We start from the raw sequence: 21,519 nt of genomic DNA, 5'->3' as shown, positions 1-21,519 counted from the left end.
AGTCGTGGATGCCCTGTTCTTTTTAAAAAATGGAAATCAAGCCTGCCAAAAAGGAACCAAAAATAATTAATAATGTATGCATAGCTCAAAATAAAACAAGGTATCCTTGTTTAATTTTAATTTTAATTAATGGATGTCAAATAGCCAATAGCCCAGGATAACAATTTTTAAAATTTTGAAATTACTCTTAATTTTAAATTATCCTTGCGCAAAAGGTACATAGCTACATTTTAGATTTCTAGGAGTTTCTATGTTTCCATGGAAATCTAAGCTTCTCACTACTATAGATTGCCTTAAACTTCCTTATGATTGTTCAATACTGTAATGTCCCCTAATTAGTTATACTTTAAATTAACCTATATTTGCCCAAATCTAAAATAGGTAATTAAGTTTATGGGAGTACCTTTGTATATTGTTTTCCTGCAACACAAAATTAGAGAACACATATGAAGTAATACTTATAAATTGAAACATGTACTAATGAATTAGATTGAATGATACAATTCTTTAATGTAATAATTACCATTAGTATTATATTTGTTAGATAAAATCAGATTGTAGGTTAGTTGCCATTCTTTATTATCCAATCCTTAGTGCACTAGGGTAGGCTAGCTGGATAGGTGTCCAAGAGATCCTCCACCCTAGGCCCAAGAGCAGATGCTACATCCATCTTGGCTCCATGTGGCAGGTGTTAAGCGTCCATCATGGAGTGGCATACCCAGTGAGGTGTCCTGACACCGTTCCCCCTCATCACAACCACCTCCTCTCTTAAGCCCAAGAGCAGATGCTACACCCCTCTTGGCTCCATATGGCAGGTTTTAAGCATCCACTATCGAGTGGCATACCTAAGAGAAGGTCCCTTATATACAATGAACAATCTTGTTTATGACATTCCAATGAAATTATATTTAATGTCCAATTCAGTCCATCAAGATACACAGTTACTATAACTGTTTAGACTTAACATTGTTATCACAAGTTCCATTATATTATGTTAGTACATTATATCAGGTTATCATCAATGCTATATGTTAATAATATCTTGTTATCATCATTAGTCCTTTATTTGCCATCATTTCATTATAATTGTTACATTGTCCCTTATATTATCAGCATTACATTGAAATACAGTATTATTCCAGGTTATAAACAGATTTTTGGTGGTATTATCCAACCTTAGATTACATCAACAGATAGACATACATACATACATATATATATATATAGACTGGGATAATGTTTGCTTCCCACCCTTATATCGTATTAATGAAATCTATTTTAATTAGGATCATATGTGATAATTTAGTTTCAACAAAATGAATGACTTGTTATGCTGCAATGCTGAATAGGAATCTTCACATACCTGTTGCTGACCCTATTTACTGTTAATCCTTGCTGGCAAGCTTACTATCTTACCCGATTCCCTCTTTTTTCTCCTTTCCATTCCATATTTCCCTCTTTACTTCCTATCCATGTGTTGCTGGCAAGGGAGGTCATATTTAAAACCCCCCGATTGGCTATGGTCTACCAAGGGAACACGATCCCTTGGGCTATGCCTTTGAGATTCAATGTATGACCCTTAAATACAAACAGTTGTCTTTGGTATATATATATAAACAAATTTTGATATATGTAAGGCACGTAACAAAGATATTAATAATAAATTGTGGATGATTATATTAATTAGTAAGTAATATAATATTAATAATAAACTTTGTAAATGAATAATATATATTTAATTAATAATAAATTGTGGATAATTCTTTACTATTAATTTGGCATAGTTGCATGGGTACTCGTACCCACCCCCTAGGTACTCGTACCAGAGACTTGGACGCGTATCCCGCACCGGAAACTTGGTTGGAAACATCTCCATAGAGAGGAAACTTCCTGCTAACATATCTGCCTGTTTCTCACCGTCTCCAAGCCAAACAAAAAAAAGGAAACCCTAAAATGTTAAAAAAAAAACACAAGCAACAAAATAATCAAAATGCAGTACAAACGGAAAAAAAACAACGCTCAAAACAAATGCAGGTAACAAGGATTTCTTAAAACGTTGCAACGACAATTACTAAATTATTATATTATATTTAATATCATTATATTTAATGTTCAATGTCATTATATTTTCAGAATTTTTATAAATTATTAAATTATATTTAAAAGAAATTGGCATCTCCGAGTACCCACGTCTCCTATTTTGAAAAATTAGCCATACCGGTACCAACACCAATCTCCAAAGTCTCCAAGTACCCACGTACCCGTGCAACCTTGTAATTTGGGAATAATAATAATAATAATGTATTGAAATGATTAAAGTAATCCATAAAATGAACAAATATATATTTATACAAAATATATAAATGAACATGATATAAGGGACATTACAAATACCCTGTGTTAAGGTTGGAATATTATAGATTATTTAGAGAAAAAAATCAAGATTTTAGTGACAAACAATAAAACATTTGTAAGAATTTACAAATAATGTATGCATTTTAACTTTTAACATTGAAAACAAATAGATTTGATTTTGACGCCATGTACCTTGTTCACATTTAAGCCTTACAAAGTAAAGAAGTTACGGAAAAAAAGGACACATGTATTAATACAAACTGGTCATGTCTTTGTTGAGCAAAGTTGTGGCATTGCTTCAATAATTTACATAGATGTGATCAAGAGGCTAGATTTTCCCTCCTTAGTTTCTATTTGTAAGGACATACAGATTTACTAATAGGGCTAAGATCATATTTTAGTATAAACCCTGACATGAGAATTTGTGGAATGAAGGACAAGATTTAAAAGGAAAATCGCAAAGAGCATGTATCGGGACAGATTATTTCCATATTAACCCGAGTTTCCGGGACGAGGGGACGGAGGGAAAGAGAAACGAGTTTTCGGGATGGAATTTTTTTTTTGCCGATTTTGGGACGGAGGGGACGGCAAAGGGGATGGCTATATGAAAAATAGGGAAATTTCAAATATATGGGCAAATTTCAAATATATTCAAAAGATAACATTGATAAATCTAAAATCAATGTGCATAGATCACCAACTGTATTTGAATTGTTCATAACCAGAAATATTGTTGCTGATATAAATAACACTTCGACAGTGGAAGTTAGCCAATACGAAAGCTTATAGCCTTATACAATGTTCAGATTTATGTACCTTGAATATTAATAACAATATTGGACAGAAAACTGGAATAACACCTTAGATGATAAGCATCCCTACACAATCTGCACTAACATAAGTCTGCAATCCCTATTACACAATCTGCACTAATATAAGTCTGCAGTCCTTATTACACAATCTCAATCTGCACTTGCAAAATATGCACTAGAATGCTGCTAGGACAGCAATCAATGATCAAGCTCTTTACGCTGTTATGACATTCATTATACAGTATACACCTAAAATGAACCCAGGATAGACTGAATTGTGGTTAAACATGCAGCATTGCCTCCCATGTCAGGGCCGTTGAAGTATAACCCCTCCAGCAATCCCAAATGCTTCCCAAACTGTTGTATTGGCTATGGATGGTGACTGCAGGAGGCCACTCAATGCTCAAACCCTAAAATGATGTTCTAAATGGTGTGAACTGTATGTGGAAGCTTGCAAACTGCTGTTTGGAATCCTTTATTCTATTGCAAGGTGTGGGGGCCACTAAGCAATACAATAAGTCCTTTTTTTTCAAAGTTGGATGAATTTCCTCTGTCGTCCCCCCCAACAGGAAACATTTCTGCAAATTTTTTTGGTTTTGGAAATGGCAAGTAAATGTCCCCTTTCGTTCCCCATTCCTGGACCCATTTCCGTTTCTACAACGGCTAGAATTATGCCGGAAACATGTCCCCGGGTTTCACTGATTATTTAAGCTTTGTGATGCATATTTAATTTTTTAAGATTCATTCACTCACACTCACAACTCAAACAGGGACTCACACATATTCATTTAAATGCCTCTCGCAGCATCTGAAGACTGAACTTCTGAAAGATAACCCTCATGGCATTGAAATAGCTCAGAGACAGCATTTGAACACATCAAACTCTCAATAGTCAATGTGTAAAAAATGTGGAAATAAAATGACAAAATTGCATCACATGTTATTAGTTTATATGGGCAAGTCAACAAGTATCCACAATTTTTGCCGAGTATATCAAATTTTTGCCTAGAATCGCAACGAGTTTTAAAAATGTCTCAGTAGTGAGATTTCCTGTGAGTCACTTGTCTCAAATTTCGACTAGCAATTACTCATCAGTCCTTCAAGTAATCACTAAGTTTTAAATCAATGAGCCCAATATGCAATCCATTGAGATGTATCACCAAGCTTATCAGGAGTTGATAGAGGTGTGTACACACTGTACTTCCAATTGACTAGATTTAAAATTCCATGCATCATGCAAGTCTTGACGTACATGGTGGCATTATGACAAAGTTTGAGTACAAGTACTTCCATAAAATCTCTCTTGAGCCTCCCAAATCATTATTTGACAATTTCTTGTAAGAACATAGATTTGTCCCACGTGGTAGAGAAGCTCATCCTTCAAATGGTAGTTTAGAACATATCGTCTAACTGACAATTTTTGGTATAAGTCAGAGAATTAGGAATAACTAACACACAACTAAGGCCTCTCTACTGTCTCATGTCCTCAAAAACCATGGACTGTTAACAATAATACTATGAAGTCAACTCAAACTGTCAACAACATACTTGGTACTTCCCTTATGTCAAACATAGTAGCAAAAAATTCTTGAGACTAACCAAGCATACCAAAAGATACAAATTTTTCAATTTATTGGGATTTAATTGCACAAATTCAGATTAGGATTAGGGGAAAAATGAGAAAAAGAATTTCAAAAATTGATAAAAGAACAGAATTCCTGTTTTTTTTACTAAAAAATGAAAATTGTGAAAAAATCCCAGTCCACTATTTTTGTGGTGAAAGATCACTGACCTGATTTTCTCTTAAAATGGAGAAACGGCAAACCCCACAAGTGGCGATTTATCATAATTGAATTGGATTTCTGATTCTATGTCCAATGTTGAGGTGGAATTGTAGCAAATATGTGGACCACTTCAATGACAGTGATTCTAAATACTCCAACTAATACTGAAAGAATCTAAGTTCGCAAAAGTTTCTCAAGAACTAAAGGGAATTAAAGAGTCATCCTTCATGGAGCAGAGATTAACAATCCAAAAAGGAAAAAAAAAGTTTGGAAAGTGAAATAAACTGTTGGAGTGGGGATAGCTTGGCAGTGTCACTCTTTTAGGTCATCACTGCTTGACTGTATTTTGGAATTCAAAACTTTTGATATGCATTGCACAGCTTAAATTGTGTACTACTATTGATTATTCTAAGGAAACCCAAATATCTATTCAATGAACTTCCAAGGGGTACCAAAAACTAAAAATAAAATACATGGAAAATATTGAAACTTTCTACTTTTGGAAATTTTCAGAAATCTATCTAGAATTGCCAATTAAATGTCCTAAACTTCTCCCCAGATCACTGCAGGGTAGCCACTAATGACAATGCAGCCACCCATGCCAATGGCGTACTTGCTGGTTTAGATAACAAGACTGTCATGGGCAATCCTATGACACCTACCACATTACTGAGTACTGACAGTTATTCATTTCAATTTTCAAACTGCTAAATTCTTGATTATTTGCAAAGTCTGTTTATTTCTTAAACTCTTATATAGATCAGTTTGTTCCACATGACAAATATGCTTCGGATGTGTCGTAGAAATTTTGCATGGAAAGTTGCATATGAATCACAACTCCAATTGAGCTAATCCAGCCTTACACTGACAGTTGATTGGTGGTTGGATAGTCCTGACAATTATTATACATCATATTATGAAATAGGAAACAACTTTGACTTCCACACACAAGCCTTGATATTGCAGAACTCATTTCATAATCTAGTTAATCATAAAAAGGCATCTAACAAAGTATACTAAGATACTGAAAAAGACAAGGGAACAAAAAAATTACCTCAGACTGTAGACCTCCCCAACCCCCCAAATCCATTCCTGTTCCATTTGAAATAAGACTTCCTGATGCCAAAGGACTGCCATGTTCTAGCCTATCGTTGCCCCCAAAACCCTGGTTAGAAACCACACCAGAGGCCTGTAGAATTTCTGTCACAACGCAAATGTGCTATAATATAAGCAAGCAAGATTCCTTTGCTAAAGAGCACACATTAGATGGTACAGTAAGACACTTTTACAAAACCTTGTCATTCTGTCCATAGGAAATGTTTAAACTGGATTCATGATAAAACTATGGTCAAATACTGCACTATGAATGACAAAGATACTTTCCAGATCAAACAAGTTATGCATAAAAAATACTTTTGAAAAAAGACAAGAATGTCCATTAACTCCTTTTGTGTGGTTTATATAGGTTATAAGAATATCAAAAAACTCAAGAAAAACTTAATCTCCAAAATAAATCAAATATAGATTTAAAACATACAAACATGAACGTGCACTCACAAATCATTTAAACAGGATACCTGTCATATGATATAGTAAAATATATGTGAATATGAACTTTTGTATTAGGTAATTATGTAGTATCAAAATTAATCTCTCAGTCAAGACTAAGTTCCTACTAACTTTGGAGATCCAAAATGGATCATTTTAGTTCAAAGAGCATGGATAAAGATTTATTTATACTCCAAACCATTAGTTATTGTTTTAAAATACTTCATCTATGACTTCTTAGAATTTGTATTTCAGTGACTGGGTAGTGAACATATTTTTATGTTACACTTAATGTTTGAGCAATGTAGAGCATTCTACATTGAGTTGAATTTTAAGAAATGTAATTTTTTCATTCCAATCAATGTTTTGTTAGGGCATGTCGTGCTATTAGGAGATTTCGGTTGATCAAGCTAAGTTGCTGCTATTTTAGATTCACCAATGACCACTAAAGCATTTTGAAGTAAATTCCTATTTAGAACATATAGGGTATTACTGTTTAAAAAAATTTCACTCAAAATTATTGTTGAAATAGTCGTGCCAACAGGGGAAATGTAAAACAGGATCACCAATTCATCTGTAATAAGTGTTTTGGAAGGCTACTAAATTTTGTTAAGGACCAGATTGCCTATATTGTTTACCTGGATTTGAAGAAGTTGTTTCAAGTGCATGTCGATAGATCTGATATTACTATTTGAGTAAATATTATCTCAAAATGATGAAAAAAATACCAACCATCCAATTTGTTTTGCCAGACATAAATTGTTTGATGCTGAAAATAATTATTCTACCACTGGAAATAAAGCATTAGCCATGGTGTATGCACATCAAAATTAATGAAGCTATTTGTTAGCAACTCTCTTCAAGTTCTACATTCAATTCAGGCAAAAAACAAACCATAATTGGGAAGTAGGATGATGGGTTATGTTATTCCATGAATTTTGATTCCCAAAACAAAGGAATCTGAGAGAACATGTGGTACCAGAACATTTCAAAAGCATTCACTCAGGAGAACCTAGAGAGGTCCAAAACAGATTTTGAGGTGTGTATAATGTCCCCTTCCTAACCAATTGAGTTGGTGGACCTTTAGCCTATCCAATTGGTTCCCGTAAGCTAATGAGTTAGGCTTAGGGAACCTTGGAGACAGATTATCCAGCAGTTTGACAATATTTGATGGTTAGTTGAGCTCCCACCATTATTATGAGCATAATTCACTTTTTTGAAGTGATTTTAGGTTAGTCTTCCAATACTTACTATTTTTAGTTTGTTTGTTTCAAGCACCAACTAGACCAACTGGCAGGGTTGCTATTTTTACTATTGTCAATGGGTTCGGTTTTGATAACTATCTCAGTATTATATACAGTCTGGTAGTTTTAAATAGAGTAATGATAAGTTATTAATTAATAACTTTATCATTATTTTAATTTATTTAATAAAGAAATATAAAGGGCTACTTATAAAGTGAAAAGGTGATTTATTTTAAATATATGGGACCCTTTATTTAATGCTACATTGGAGAATTAAAAAAGGATGGTTTTTATTAAATAAAGTGTGCAACAAGAAAGGGGTCAAACCTTTTGGGGGAGACTATAAAAACATCTTTGGGAGTTCATTTCATACATGTTGAGTTTGATAATTGTTATTGTTAATTCTTCTAGAGGAGGATTGCTCTTTGTTGGTTTGTGAGGGCGGAAACCCTTATAGGCAACATTCTCCATGTTATGGAGTTCTTGGTGATTTCACTTCAAAGATCACAGCTAGGCTTATCATGGAGTTTGTATTTCAATTTTAGCAGAGCTCATTGTAAATCTGATTGACAGAGACCAACTTGAGGAGATTGAGGAGAGTTTTCATTGCTCATTTGTTTGTCTTTGTTGGCTGTACTCTCTTCTAGGCTGGCCGTACCATTCTATGCAAGTCATACTCTCATTGGGTTGGGTGTAAGGCAGCTAGGGCATCCCACTCAGGGTTTCAGAGAGTTATTTCTGCATATTATGGAGTCTTTGATTGTTGTTCGAGCTTATTGCACCTAGCAGTCCATTTTGGGAGCATTTTGGCATCTCTGGAATGCATATTTTGTGAGCAACTCCAGTTGTTTCATGGTTGCATTAGTGGGTACGTTGGATTTAGATATGTAATGTCTTTTTATGAGTTGGGTTGCTCTTACATTTGAGAAAAGTTGCAAAAACAGATGAAAAATAAATTCTGGAATTTCAGCCTCTTATATTCCTTAGTTTCATTAGTTTTCTAAGTTATTTATTTGCTACAAAGTACTTTACTATTTGACTTTATTTGGCATCTCAAAACCATTGCAAACACACTCAAAACAAAAACAAAAAAAACAAAGGCAAACAGGGCTGCATATTACAGTGGTATCAGAGCAGTGTATCTTGCCATCTTGGAGGGTGCGACATGACAGAGCAGTGATATGTCTAGCTTGCAAACACATTTTGCACTACATTATCGCAGGAACAAGTCTGCTCCAAATTTAGTTGCAGAAGAACAGAGGGCTTCAAAAAGACAAAACACAAAAAATATGGGTGACAGAAATGCAAGAGATTCAGGGGAAGAGAGGTTTTTGGATTTGTTGGATGCCTTGGTTAGAGGGCAACAAGTTGCAGAAGAAAAGGCACAACAACAAAATCAACATTTCAAACAATTAACAAAAATTATGGCTCAACAAATGAGGATAAATATTGGTGCAAACAATAATGGAGGTAACAATGAAGGCAACAACAAAGGCAACAATGGCTAAGGAAAGAACTCAGCTCATGGTGGAGTTCCAAATCAGCAAACTAGAACCATCAATTTGAGCCCTCTTATGCCAACTTTTCCACCTAGGACAATAGCACCAATTGAAAATAAGCCTCAAATAACAGATTTGTAGGATCAATTCAAACATGATTGGGAGAGTAGAGGTCCTGAGTTCCAAGCTGCTATATCATCGAGGGACTGCATTGATGTTAGAATGAAGCATAGACCCCACACTGGTGATCGAATACAAAACCATGATCTATGGAAGAAGGTGGGAAAATTGACTCTTCCTTATTACAATGGTTCAAGGAAGACTTCAGCTAGAGCATGGATTCAGAAAGTATACACCTATTTCCAGCATGCCAATGGAAGAGGCCATTAAATATTCAGCTATACATCTTAATGGCATTGCACATGAGTGGTGTGTCATGCCCCTGCCATAAGGAAGGCATCAACGCTCAAGAAAACAGTCTTATTAATAAGAATTCACCATTTTCTGCTTTCCTAAATTGTATCAAGGCAGGAATACCCAGCGATCCATATGCAAATCAACCACGGCAACTAAATTGAGAATGATTAAGCATTGCTACATTAGCAAATGTCATGAACAATGACTAATGAGGTGCGATTACACCGAACAGCCAAAACTTGGGCATTAGCAACAAAGGCTGACTACTATAAGAAATAGAAATAATAATGGCTATTAGAAGAGGTCCAACTAAGCCCAAGAATAAATAAATAATTATTGGCAAAAGAGTGAATATCATACAATGGCCGACTAGGCTAAGGATTAAGCAATATTTAAATAATAATTTCTTTAAGGCCAACTGAGTATTTAGGCAGCGGTCAGTTTGAAGAGGCGCCTCCTTTCAAGAATAAGAAGACCCTTGGTAAATTCACACCCCTACGTGTCCCTTAAGGGATATAAGACGAGAGTCTTCCCATTGGAGAAGGGGCATCGAAGAAGATCAGGAGTTCTCATTAAACCCCAATGGTTTCTTGAAGCTGAGGATGAAAACCCTTTGTCTTCCATTGAGCGGTTCCATTCAAAAATCGAGAGTGCGCTATGAAGAATTTGTAAATGGTGAGGGAAACCCTAGTTTCATCGGTGTGATTCATTCAAGATCATGGATTGTGCTGAATTTCGGAAAGATATTCCCTTGCTTTTTGCAAGTTAAGAGATTTGGATGCCATACTTGGTTGGAAAACTTAGTTGCATGATAGTTATCGTGAGTTTCTCAAAACTTTGAAGTTTGCCTAGACAAATTGGGACACCTTGGTTATTTCTTCTTTGTTGGGTATTAGCTTTTGAAAGGATTGGGCAAATATTCTTTTGGTTGCAGATTTGGTGAATGAGCTTCTTCTTTGCTGGGCATTAACTTTTGTAAGGATTGGGCAAAAATTCTTTCGGTTGCAGATTTAGTGAATGAGCTTCTTCTTGTGGGCGATTTGCACTCTTTCCTAGACGTCTTGCATTCGGAGTTTGGGCGACAGAGCAAATCAATGAAAGATCATTTTCAGAAGTTTTAAACCTTTGCTGGGCGTGAAGGTTTAGTTTTAGCTGAGTGTGGTTGTGGAAAACTCCTGATGGGCAATTAGGAATTCATTTGATTGAAAATTCAGACTTGTTTTTGTGGCATGTGACTTCTATCAGCCAGCCATGACCCTTGGAAAGAAATCTCAGTATTTTTGTGCCATTTGGGATCATTGGTGTTGACCACTCAGCTGCAGCAAGTGGTCTTTCTGTTGTTAAAAGGCTATTTTTGTTGGCATTTGGATGTTGAGAATGGCACGAGTACACCAGAGGACAGCAGGTGACATATAGCTGCATATTGCCCCTGATGTGAAGAATTCAGGGCAGAAAATACTAAGTTTCAGATGCTCTTCAACTGTGGTTACAATGTGGGGTTTGGATGAGGATCAAGCTTCCTCAAAGTAGTCGAAATCGGCTGCTGTATGAGGTCAGAAACTACTGTAGTTATTTGACATTTCAAATCTGCCGATGTACTGTCATCTATTCAATGAAATGTAATGGGTAAATTTCTGTTATAATGCCTCTTACCCTTGTCACTTGCAAGTCTGCAAAATTGATGTCAGAAATCAGCTTTTATTATCCATGTTGTGGTTATTTCAGTCTTTGTTGTTGAATGGTCTTTATGTTCAATGAATATATTGTGCCAAGCTGAATGGAATGTTACCTGAGATCAATGAAAACCCAGCAACATTTAAACTTGTAATCAGAAACCTTTCAAATTACATGTACACAACTAATTGACAAAATAAACTTTGGGAAGAAGTGGAAAAAATTTAGTTAAAAAATCAGGGTGGGATCTTACACATGGCCACATATTTGTAATGACTTGCAACAATCTTACCATCTAGCTTCTTCCCATGTTTTGGAGATGATACATTCAAGGGAGGATGGCATGTTATGAACTGCAAGATATAATATTATAGTGTATATAGGTTGATGGAGATGCCAACATATGGAACACATGCCTTAAGTTAGGTCATTTGGATAACTTGTGTAATCAATTATATTAGGTAATGAGTAAGCCTACATGGGTTAAGTCAATTGCCCCATCCATTGTGTTACTAGGAAGAGTCTATATTAAGAAGGTGAATATCATTGTAAGGAGAAGTGGAGAGTATGTTATGCGTTTGGGATCTCTTGGAGATATAGTGGTGTAATGTCCCCTTCCTAGTCTGCCCTAGATTTTGCCCTAAAATCACAATTGCAACAAATTAGGGTTAGGGTTATATCTTACCAAATAAATATCTTTTAATAGTATGACCCTTGATCTTTTAAATCCTGCAACACAACATGAAAAACATATGCACATATACATATAGATATCTTAAATATTAAGTTTAGGTAATATTGCAAACAACATTCGTGAATGAATCTATAGTTCAGCCAGGAAATTATATATACATTATTACATAGCAAATCTGATTTGTATACGGATCTTAGTCATGGAAGATATGGAGTAAGGTGGCAAGGAAGGGTGCCCTAAATCAGCTGTTCTCTCCCTTCATGCAATCCTCCTCCACACACTCATGGCTCAAGATCCTTATGTTTAAAAACACTCCTTCACGTAGGGATTGGAAGGGGAATTGGCAATAGGGTGCCCTTAGCCGTTCTCTCCCTAATGGTCACTGCAAGAGGGTGCCCTAAGCTCTTTTCCCTGATTGCTGATTTCTGCCTTCCTTATCCTACGTGAATGGATTAACGTAATCATATTAAATGCAGAGATATTTAGATCAGATAACTAGATTTGCATACACTTGATACAATCATACATTATATATTTATGTTCATATCTAGAAATATGGATAAATATTGTATTCAGTTCTGCCTACCACAGTAATAATATCATAACATTTGGACTGCTGTGACTTGGAGGAGTTTGCTAATAATTTTGAGGATCTGATCTGCTTCCTGCAATTTTATAATTTCCAATGATTGAGGATTGATGATGTTCCTGATGTTCTATACTTGTTATTAATTCTTCATGCCTTCCTTCTACTCCCAATCTCTTATTATACCTTTCTTCTATCGCTGAAAAGTGGTGACATTTGATCAAACCCTTTCCTTGAAAGATGGCATATCCTCTTAGTTCTCAATCACTGCACGTAACTGATTTGTTATCTTAACAAATCATTTGGGAAACAAAATCAGAAACGCACTTGTTCGTTCTTCCTTAATACGGTTTTGTTATATGCTGAACCAAATGCATTCAATGTTAATTCCATTCAGGTTATTGCCAAGATGTATTCACTGCAGGGGGCATGACAAGTGTGGAGTAGCCTCTTCCTTAAGGAGTATTGTACAATGTTGCCCTACCTTAAAGGTTTATTCTATTTCTACATATATTGGATCTTAGGATATCCTAGCCCACAAAATCTCATGTTGTGTTTGATCTCTCTTCAACATAACCTTATTGTCAATTATTATGTGTGGCAATTTTATCAAAATTCTGCCTAATGACATTACCCAATGATTGCCACTACCAACTCCTTATAGATGAAGCTGCTCACAAAAATAAAGTCACTTCTTGTGCCCTCCTCAATGGAGGGGTTGGACTCCTTCCCCACAAAGGAAAGCTTCTTGGCCAGTATTGGGTGGTATCAAGGCTTCTATTGTGCCTCTATCATCATGTTGGGGGGCGTTAATGCTACTTGCTATTTAGGACTCTAGGGGCAGTTGGGTGGTTCTTGATCCTCCTCTCGAAGAACCATCCCCCAAGGTGGTTCCTAGACGAGACAATCTGCCTCCCCCTCCTCATATAATGGCCTGTGCTTAGTGGCAACATGTGTTTTGTGATTCGGCTTGTTGACTCAATTTTGAGTACTTCTTGCATGTATTTTGATGGGCCATGCATGCCTACCAGCCACTTTTTATTGAAAACCTTCTATTGTGTATTGAATTGTTTAAAGTTCAATATATATAGCTCATAGAAGTGTTTCCAATTAAAACAAAATCATCATTTATAGATTTGACGACTTCTTCCAACTTTAATACTACAAAATATAAGAAATTACAACATAAATTTAACATTTTAGTTTTTTCTTTGCCCAAAATATGACAAAAATCTAGGTGAACTGGATTCAAATGACCATTTCCAGAGATCCAGATATGTATAAAATAGCTTCCATCATAACTGCACAAGGAAATAAAAGATCGCTTATACAGATCCAGAAACAGAAACACCATAAAGAGAAGCACTGACAGACTTGTTCTACAATCAAGCCCTTGCAGATTAATCGGCATGCCTCTCAAAATATAATTAGCTTGAAAAACATTGTTAGGAAATTAAAACAACAGATCTTCCTATGCTTTAAGAAAGGAAAGAGATGTAAGCTTGCTGTAGACACTTCAAGAGAAGAAAGGAGACCGCTGTTTTCCCTTTTTGTCAAGACAAATTTGCTCATGGGTGCAAAATATCAGGGTTGGAGACTGTAATTGCAAAAAGAAGAGAGAGAAATCTTGCCTGAAGAAAATATCAGCTATGGATATACTTATCAGAACTAACACACTGTACTTGAAAATTTGGAATTTAGGAGACCTGATGCTACGGATTTGAACCAACCCCAGGACCCACTATCATTCTCCTTGGGATCTAAATTCCAGTCCTCCTTGGGAATGCCTTTCACTGAACAAAAGGAAGACTGGTTCTAAAAATGATGCTACTTTGTTCTCAATTGGGGGAACCATTCCAACCCTAAGATTGAGATTAGATCTGAAGTAAAGCTATAGGTTATTTGGAAGGGAAAAGACACCAACGCTTGTACAAGGATCAATGAGCTCATGGATGCGGTCAATAGGGGGTAAAAGGTTTTCAACAAAGCTTTGTTTGAATATTACTGTAAATTTAAATGATAGGGTTTCTAATCTCTATACAATCATTGAAGAACAGATCCATGTGATTGTTAATACTCATGAATATGTGCACATGGCTATGAAATTTATGAAAGTTACTGCCAAATGTAACGAGAGCCTCCTATGTTCTCTTTGCAAGAAGTTCTACATCAAGTACTATGGGCTAGTATGAGAAACGATAGTCTGCTCATGATGAAGAGTTCACTGCAAAAACCATGGAGAACAATTAGGCTGATATCTTTTCTTGATGTTTTTGTTTTAGTTATATGTTAAATTTGTAATAAGGTGGCCAGAGACCTGGTCCCTCTGTCAGTTTGTTTTGTGCCCCTCCCAATGGTGATTGGCTACTCCAGGCCTCTTGTGTAATTGTGGCATTTTAACCCTCTCTTTTAATTCAATAATATTTAACTTTATCAAACAAAAACCAAATTATCAATAAATGACCTAAAAGAAATTAAATGATCTTGAATATTTACCATTGGCAATCAACACATGGCACTACATTAGCTCATGAAGACATGTAGCCTACTTTTGCAGGCTCCTGGCACAAGAGTTAAATTCTTAGCCTGCACACTGAAATTCTGCCGCTATGAGAGGTCTAGGCATAAGACGTCAATTGTATGGCTAGTATAAGCATTCAGGCAAAAATGAATCAATTGCTTAGCTTGGACACAATGAAATAATAAAATAAAGGGTTCTAGCAGAAGATGTCAATCATAAACGCACAATTTTAGAGGATATGCAAAATGCAAGGGATGAGAAACATCAACTAGATTTAATTGATGTCAAAGGTTTCTGTGACATCAATTAAATCTCTTCAACACAGGGAAATGCCTGGATGTCAAAGGTTTCTGTGTCAAGATTACCAATTTCATATGCACCAGTATTAAAACATTTTAATAGAGTGCAGGGTTTCAAAGAACAATCTCATTTCTAGCAGGTCTTATACTGAATTTCATAAAACGAATATTTCTTGCAGAGAAATGACAAATTCCTTGGTTTAAACAAAAAAAAAGTGCTGGCACTTCAAGATACTGATAGATATATAAATCCCTTTACAAATGTACAATTCTGATAAGAAGAAACAAAAATATTTGCTTGTGGACGATAAATTCCCTGGCATAACAGGGTTCTGATAGAAGGTGCCAATAATGAATTCTCTCTTAGCATAGGATTGGGATTGAATCCATTCTTTCAGCGATACTGGAATTTGTGAGTTTGATAAAAAGTGTCAATCCAATGACACGTCAGATGTGCTTGTGAAAAATGAATTCTACAGCAGTGTGACATTTAAAAATTTATATGATCTGTGAATTTATCTCGTTGGTGATTCCTATTGGAAAGCAGCATTCTGATTTGTGCCAATAGAGGCATCTATAATAAATAGAGAGAAGGCGAATTCAATCAACTGTTCAACTGAATCCTGTTTTTTGGTAGAGATCTGCAGGAATAAGCTGTGGTTGTTTATTGTTAACTTTTATATATATATATATATATATCAACCACAACGAGAGAACCAACCCCATCTAAGCCGAAATTGAAGTGAGACCCACTGCAACAAACATAGACATGTCCAACACATACGATAACATGGGTGCAAAAATATTGAGATAGTATCTATTGGTGCCTAGCAGACCTGACTTTGTCTGGATCTGTATCCAGGAATGTAATAGGACACGTGGTGCACAGTTCTAATAAATGTTGACATAGTACTCAAGAACCCTTACATTTAGAATCAAGGTTCCAGTCTATTTACTTGCTGGCAATAAATTCCCTGACAACACACTCTATTCTTACAAGCTGCAGATCCCTTTGTCAGTAGCAATATAGGTTATCTTTAAGATGGGCATCGACGCAATCTATCAACTTGTAGGCAATGACTTTTCTAGGGCCGTGTAATTGAATATAAAGTGTACCTCTATTCATTTGCCCGCAATGACTTCCCACACAATATACTCTAGACCTCCCCAAGGTCCAGATGCATTTATTAGCAGGCAGTACCCCTTGGCATTCCAGGGTTGAAACAAACGATCCCTATCTATTGCTCGTATGAAATCAATTCCCATTCTACTAGCTTAATGGAGCCAAGGTTCAAGAATCATTTTGGCACAGTTTCTATATCGCAAAACAAAATTCCATTCCAGCTGCAGTCAGCTGAGCTTTAGATTGGCAATTAAATTAAAATGAAAAGATGAAGCTGTATGAAACTATTAGGCAAATTTAGCAGGACAGATACCTCTCGGACCTGGAATCTAAGTCAACAGAGAATGCAATGTCCATCATTAAGCATCCTAGCGAGAACCAAAAAGTATATGCAAAATGTTGTATGGTCTAGTCTGGGTCTGGGTTATGAACAATAACTCAATCTAAATAGAACTTCTTCAGGGCCATGGAGGCTTCCCTTACTGACTGTATAATCAAAATAACTCGACCCAAAATTAAATCTTTCCTAATTTAGCTTTCCAATGGACAAAATAAAGCAGAAGGATACTAGATAAACAATAGTCCACAACCCAACCTTGATTCAGCAGACGGCTGCAGTTAGGCAGAACCTGCACAAAAGGGTTCAGTTTTTGACGCTCTGCCAAGAGTTCTGCCAAGTACCTGCTGCGACAAAATTTACAAAAGATCGGATTAAGGACGAATACAACAAAGTTGCACATTTTGAAACACAGTCTACAACTATGACCCAATAATCTGTATAGACAGAAACAGATCCAGGGAAAACAAAAAATAAAACAAATAAACAAAAATCGGTCAAAAGAAAAATGCTCTTTTTTTAACCTGTCATGGTCTGAAGGAGTGCTAGCTGTGCGCATTCCTCCCATCTGGGGGGAGTGAGCTCTGGCAGGGGAGTAATGAAGATACCTTCCGGACATTCTTTTTCTAAATGTTCTTTCTTAATCTATTTCGATTGAGTTGGTTTGCAGGTAGAACCAACACTACGGAAAACTAAAGGTTTTTCTTAATGATTTCATGTAACTGAAAGAATGGAGGAAGTTTCAATGGTGTAATATGGTTGTCAGTAATTTGGAGTGTGAATGTTTCCGTTGAAATTAGGGAATGCACCTTTCTAAGATAAAAGCGAATTTGTTTACGTTGTTTGTTTTAGCCCCACGAAAGCTTGGACTTTTCCAGAAGAAAGATGCGTGTGAAGAATTTCATGGATGGTGGCGCTTAAATACATATTCATCCCAGACGACTGGCCATGGATACTTCACACGAGTTAGATCAAAGTTTCTTGGTTAACCGACCCAGCACTAAGGTTCTAAATTAGGGACCTATAAAACGTAGGACTCCATTCCCGTTTCGCAGGTTACGGTAATTTAACATTGCACCGCACTCATACTTGGTACCTGTGTTAGTAGTAGGACACGTGTAAATGGCACTTTGCTAGAGTGGGGCCGCCATTGGAGGACAATGCGAGGGGACATGCCATCTGCAGGAAAATACATTGCAATAAGAGTGGGTCAGATCAATCCAGTAGACTCCTAGTGGCACAGATCACATCCATGGAATTGAAGTTATAAATAGAAATGAAAAAGATAATGGGAAGAAATAGTTGATATAAATCTTGAGGTTTTATTTGGAAAAAGATATTTGGCTAGTATAAAAATGTTTTTTTTAGTCTAATTATAGTTCAATAATATGATAGTGAGTTCTAATGGATTTGAAATTGGTCTACGAAATAATTTTCAATAATAATAATTTCTGTCTACAACATATTTATATTTCATGTATTTATCTTTGATTAATGAGATTATAAATTTTGTATGCAATGTTCAGTCATCCAAATCTAATGAACTAGTATACAACCAACTTACAAATGTATATGAAGACAACTCTTCAATTGTCAAAAACCTCTTCAAATGGTTACAAGGTTATTTTTATTTTTATGTAGGTTTGTTTTCCCAACTTTCAACTTCTTATAAACTTCCAAAATTTGTATAGATAAGTTTTGACATGCATTAGAAATTGCAACAAATAACATGTACGAGTTAATAGAATGCTCTATACCATACAAGATTTGGCTATGGAGATAGCCACACGAAATTTAGGAGTTCTAATGAAAACACAAAAAAATCAAATATAAGAAAATAACTATATTTCATCAAAGGATGCAAATACACAATGGATGTACGTGAATACAGTTTAATATATTTGCAGTAAGAATCTCTTGATATTATAGGCCAAGGAAAAACATAAGACAATATAAGGTTGTGGCATGTATCTTGATCCTGTGACTCGAGACATAAAATGATAATACCCTAAGAATGCCCTAGGTAAACAAGTATGATTAGGACCTAAGAGGTTGTGGCATGTATCTTGATCCTATGACTTGAGACATAAAGTGATAATACCCTAAGAATGCCCTAGGTAAACAAGTATGAATAGGACCTAAGAGGTAAATCATCTAGGTAATCCACCTCATTCACATCAACAACACCCTGAGTGCAACTCAAGGAGAATTAAAAAAGATGCTCAAATATAATGATGCAATGATACAAAAATAGGCCCCACCTTTGAGGTCATGTTGGGTATCCATGTAGAAAACAATTTCTCATATTTAAAGAAAAGGAGAAAAATTATTGGAGAAAACCCCTCTACAAAAAAGAGAAAATACAAAATACTCTCTAAAAGAATGAAAAGAATAAAATCCCATGACAAGAAAAATTCCCACCATAGGAAAAAAGAAGAGAGACCACATAGATCCCTCTTAATGTCGAATATTTTATAATGATGTTAGATGCCTAACAATGAGTCCAAGGAATGATCAAAAATCATTGAACAACATTCCTCCTCTTAGGAAGAAACAAAAGCAAGAATATATGTAAATTTTCTTCTCATTCTTGAAAGGCATATGAGTGAAGAAAGATCAAGATATGTTATATCTTTGAACTCTACTCAAGTGTTACCATGTTGGTGCTAAAAGATGTAAGAAACTTGAATTAATTATTTTTAGCTACAATGTTGAAGATGACAACCTAGAACCTTGTATAAATGAATGTAAAACATAATCCAAAGACAAAGATGGCTCCTCCAAATATTGCTCAAGGGTCTCAACACTGATGTCAAACTATAAAAAATGAAGATGTAGAGAAGGAACAAGAAGGTTTGGTAATGCCCTAACAATATTCAAAGAAGATGATGCAACTCCATAGAAGCTAACATCAAAAAGGAGATGAATATCCTCAATAATGTTCTCCAAATTTGCAAGATGAGATTCACAAAACAAACCAACAATATTTGCTAAGTACTCATCCTATGTATTTTTATATAGAATACAATGTATGTCCTACTACATTAAATTAATAGAAGTTATGGATGTAGCAATACTAGTTTCATTATAAGCAATGTTAGATGGAGGAAATGAAATGATAGCACTTGTCTCTAATCTCAGTTGATAAAAACTTCAAGATTCAAGTGACATGTTGTATCTCGTCAAAATTTTCACACAACATTATTGAGTGTGTACATCAATTGAAGGAACAGTAGGAGCAAAATGTGAGAAGAAGTATAATCAAAATTGATGATCTACCTTCTAATCAAGTGTAACAATACCTCTACTATATAAATCCTAAATAATTATAGAATCTGGTGTCAACTCAAGACTGCTCCCTAATCCACTATGTATGATTTGATATATATAAAAGATAGTGGTTGATAATGAAGGCACAAAAAGGACATCATTGAATGATCCTTCATCTATGTTAACAAATTCTTTCTCACAAATACACATACATGTGATGTTAGCCATCAAGATGTGTGGTGATGAACAAGTCTTCAATAAAGAGAAAATACTCTATATATGATAAAATCATATGGTTTGAAAGGAATTTAAGAGAGAGAGAGAGAGAGAGAGGAGGGGGGGGGTGGAATGGATCGTAGGCATATTCTATAAGGGTTTTAGGCCACTAAGGCTACATGGTGGATGGAGCTAGAGGAATGAAATTGAAGAGAAAGGAAAAGAGGCGAGAAACTAGCATAGAAATCATCAAGAATAAGGATGGGAGGATGTATGGAAGATATAGTGCTCACAAAGGACTTACGGAAAAATACCAAAGGGACAAACCTAGCCCCTCTTTGAAAATCAAGGTTTCGAGAAATGACCTATAGATCGTCAAGAAACAAGATGATAGGAGACATGGATCCACCCTTAGGATAACAACTATTGGACTTTGAAGAAAAGAAAATCAACTATAGGTGTAACTATAGTACTTGCTAACCATAAGTCCTTAAGTCATTGTATTTCATTTTGATTTAGAAGGGATGAGTTTGGTTAGTAGTTAGAGTAAAAGAGATAGCCTTCTTAATGAAATGTGGAGGGGAGAATGGCTAGTTTTGGCCAAAGTTGGGGATTGATGTGACAAAAACTGGGGTAAAGATACAAAGCTAAAGACATTACCAAATGGTTTTTTGGGTGGAATATGCATCGAAATTTTTCAAAAGGAAAATAATAAATAGTGGACCATATATTATGATGAGGATGCAATTTTTACATCAAATATTAGGTACCAAACTTTAACCCCTTAAAATTAGAAATCATAGAAATACCAGTATGGTTGATACTATATAACCTTCTTGTAGAGAATGCTCGATATGGAGACTATTTAGAATATTGGGAAACATCTTGGGACCTTATAATGGTAGATGAACACAAAAAGGATAGATGTTTAAGTGTGTATGCTAAATTGTGTGTAAATGTAAAACCCTTTCCTTCACTCCCATAAGAAATCAAGTTTGAAGCAAATTAGGGTATCTAGTGGCAAAAATTCAAAGTGGAGGCAACAATGGAGTTTTGTAGTAAATTCATAAGTAGGGGCATGTAACATATAGTTATTAAAGATTGGAGATCAAGGTGGGGCTCAATTTAGAGGAAGATAAA

At 35.5% G+C, this 21,519-nt stretch overlaps 1 protein-coding gene across 4 annotated transcripts in view; it reads right to left on the bottom strand.

Annotated features, from left to right (window-relative positions):
- LOC131062331 (KH domain-containing protein At3g08620) overlaps positions 1-18,082 on the bottom strand; it is a 101,880-nt gene extending 83,798 nt beyond the window's left edge. Inside the window, exons 1-3 of one of the 4 annotated variants that reach the window (XM_057995972.2) lie at positions 17,418-18,082; positions 17,152-17,237; positions 6,006-6,151 (exon numbers count right to left, since the gene is read on the bottom strand). In XM_057995972.2, the coding sequence (XP_057851955.1) occupies positions 6,006-6,151; positions 17,152-17,237; positions 17,418-17,512 (327 nt within the window). In that variant the 5' untranslated portion in view covers positions 17,513-18,082. Of the gene's footprint in view, positions 1-6,005; positions 6,152-17,151; positions 17,241-17,417 lie in introns of all 4 variants that reach the window. The other 3 variants (XM_057995970.2, XM_057995973.2, XM_057995971.2) reach the window with 3 other exon arrangements.
- Positions 18,083-21,519: the final 3,437 nt, after the last annotated feature.

This window comes from Cryptomeria japonica, chromosome 5, assembly GCF_030272615.1.
Source record: "Cryptomeria japonica chromosome 5, Sugi_1.0, whole genome shotgun sequence".
Classification (NCBI taxonomy): Eukaryota; Viridiplantae; Streptophyta; class Pinopsida; order Cupressales; family Cupressaceae; genus Cryptomeria; species Cryptomeria japonica.
The sequence above is the reverse complement of the archived record's forward strand: the minus strand, read 5'-3'. Positions and strand labels throughout refer to the sequence as shown.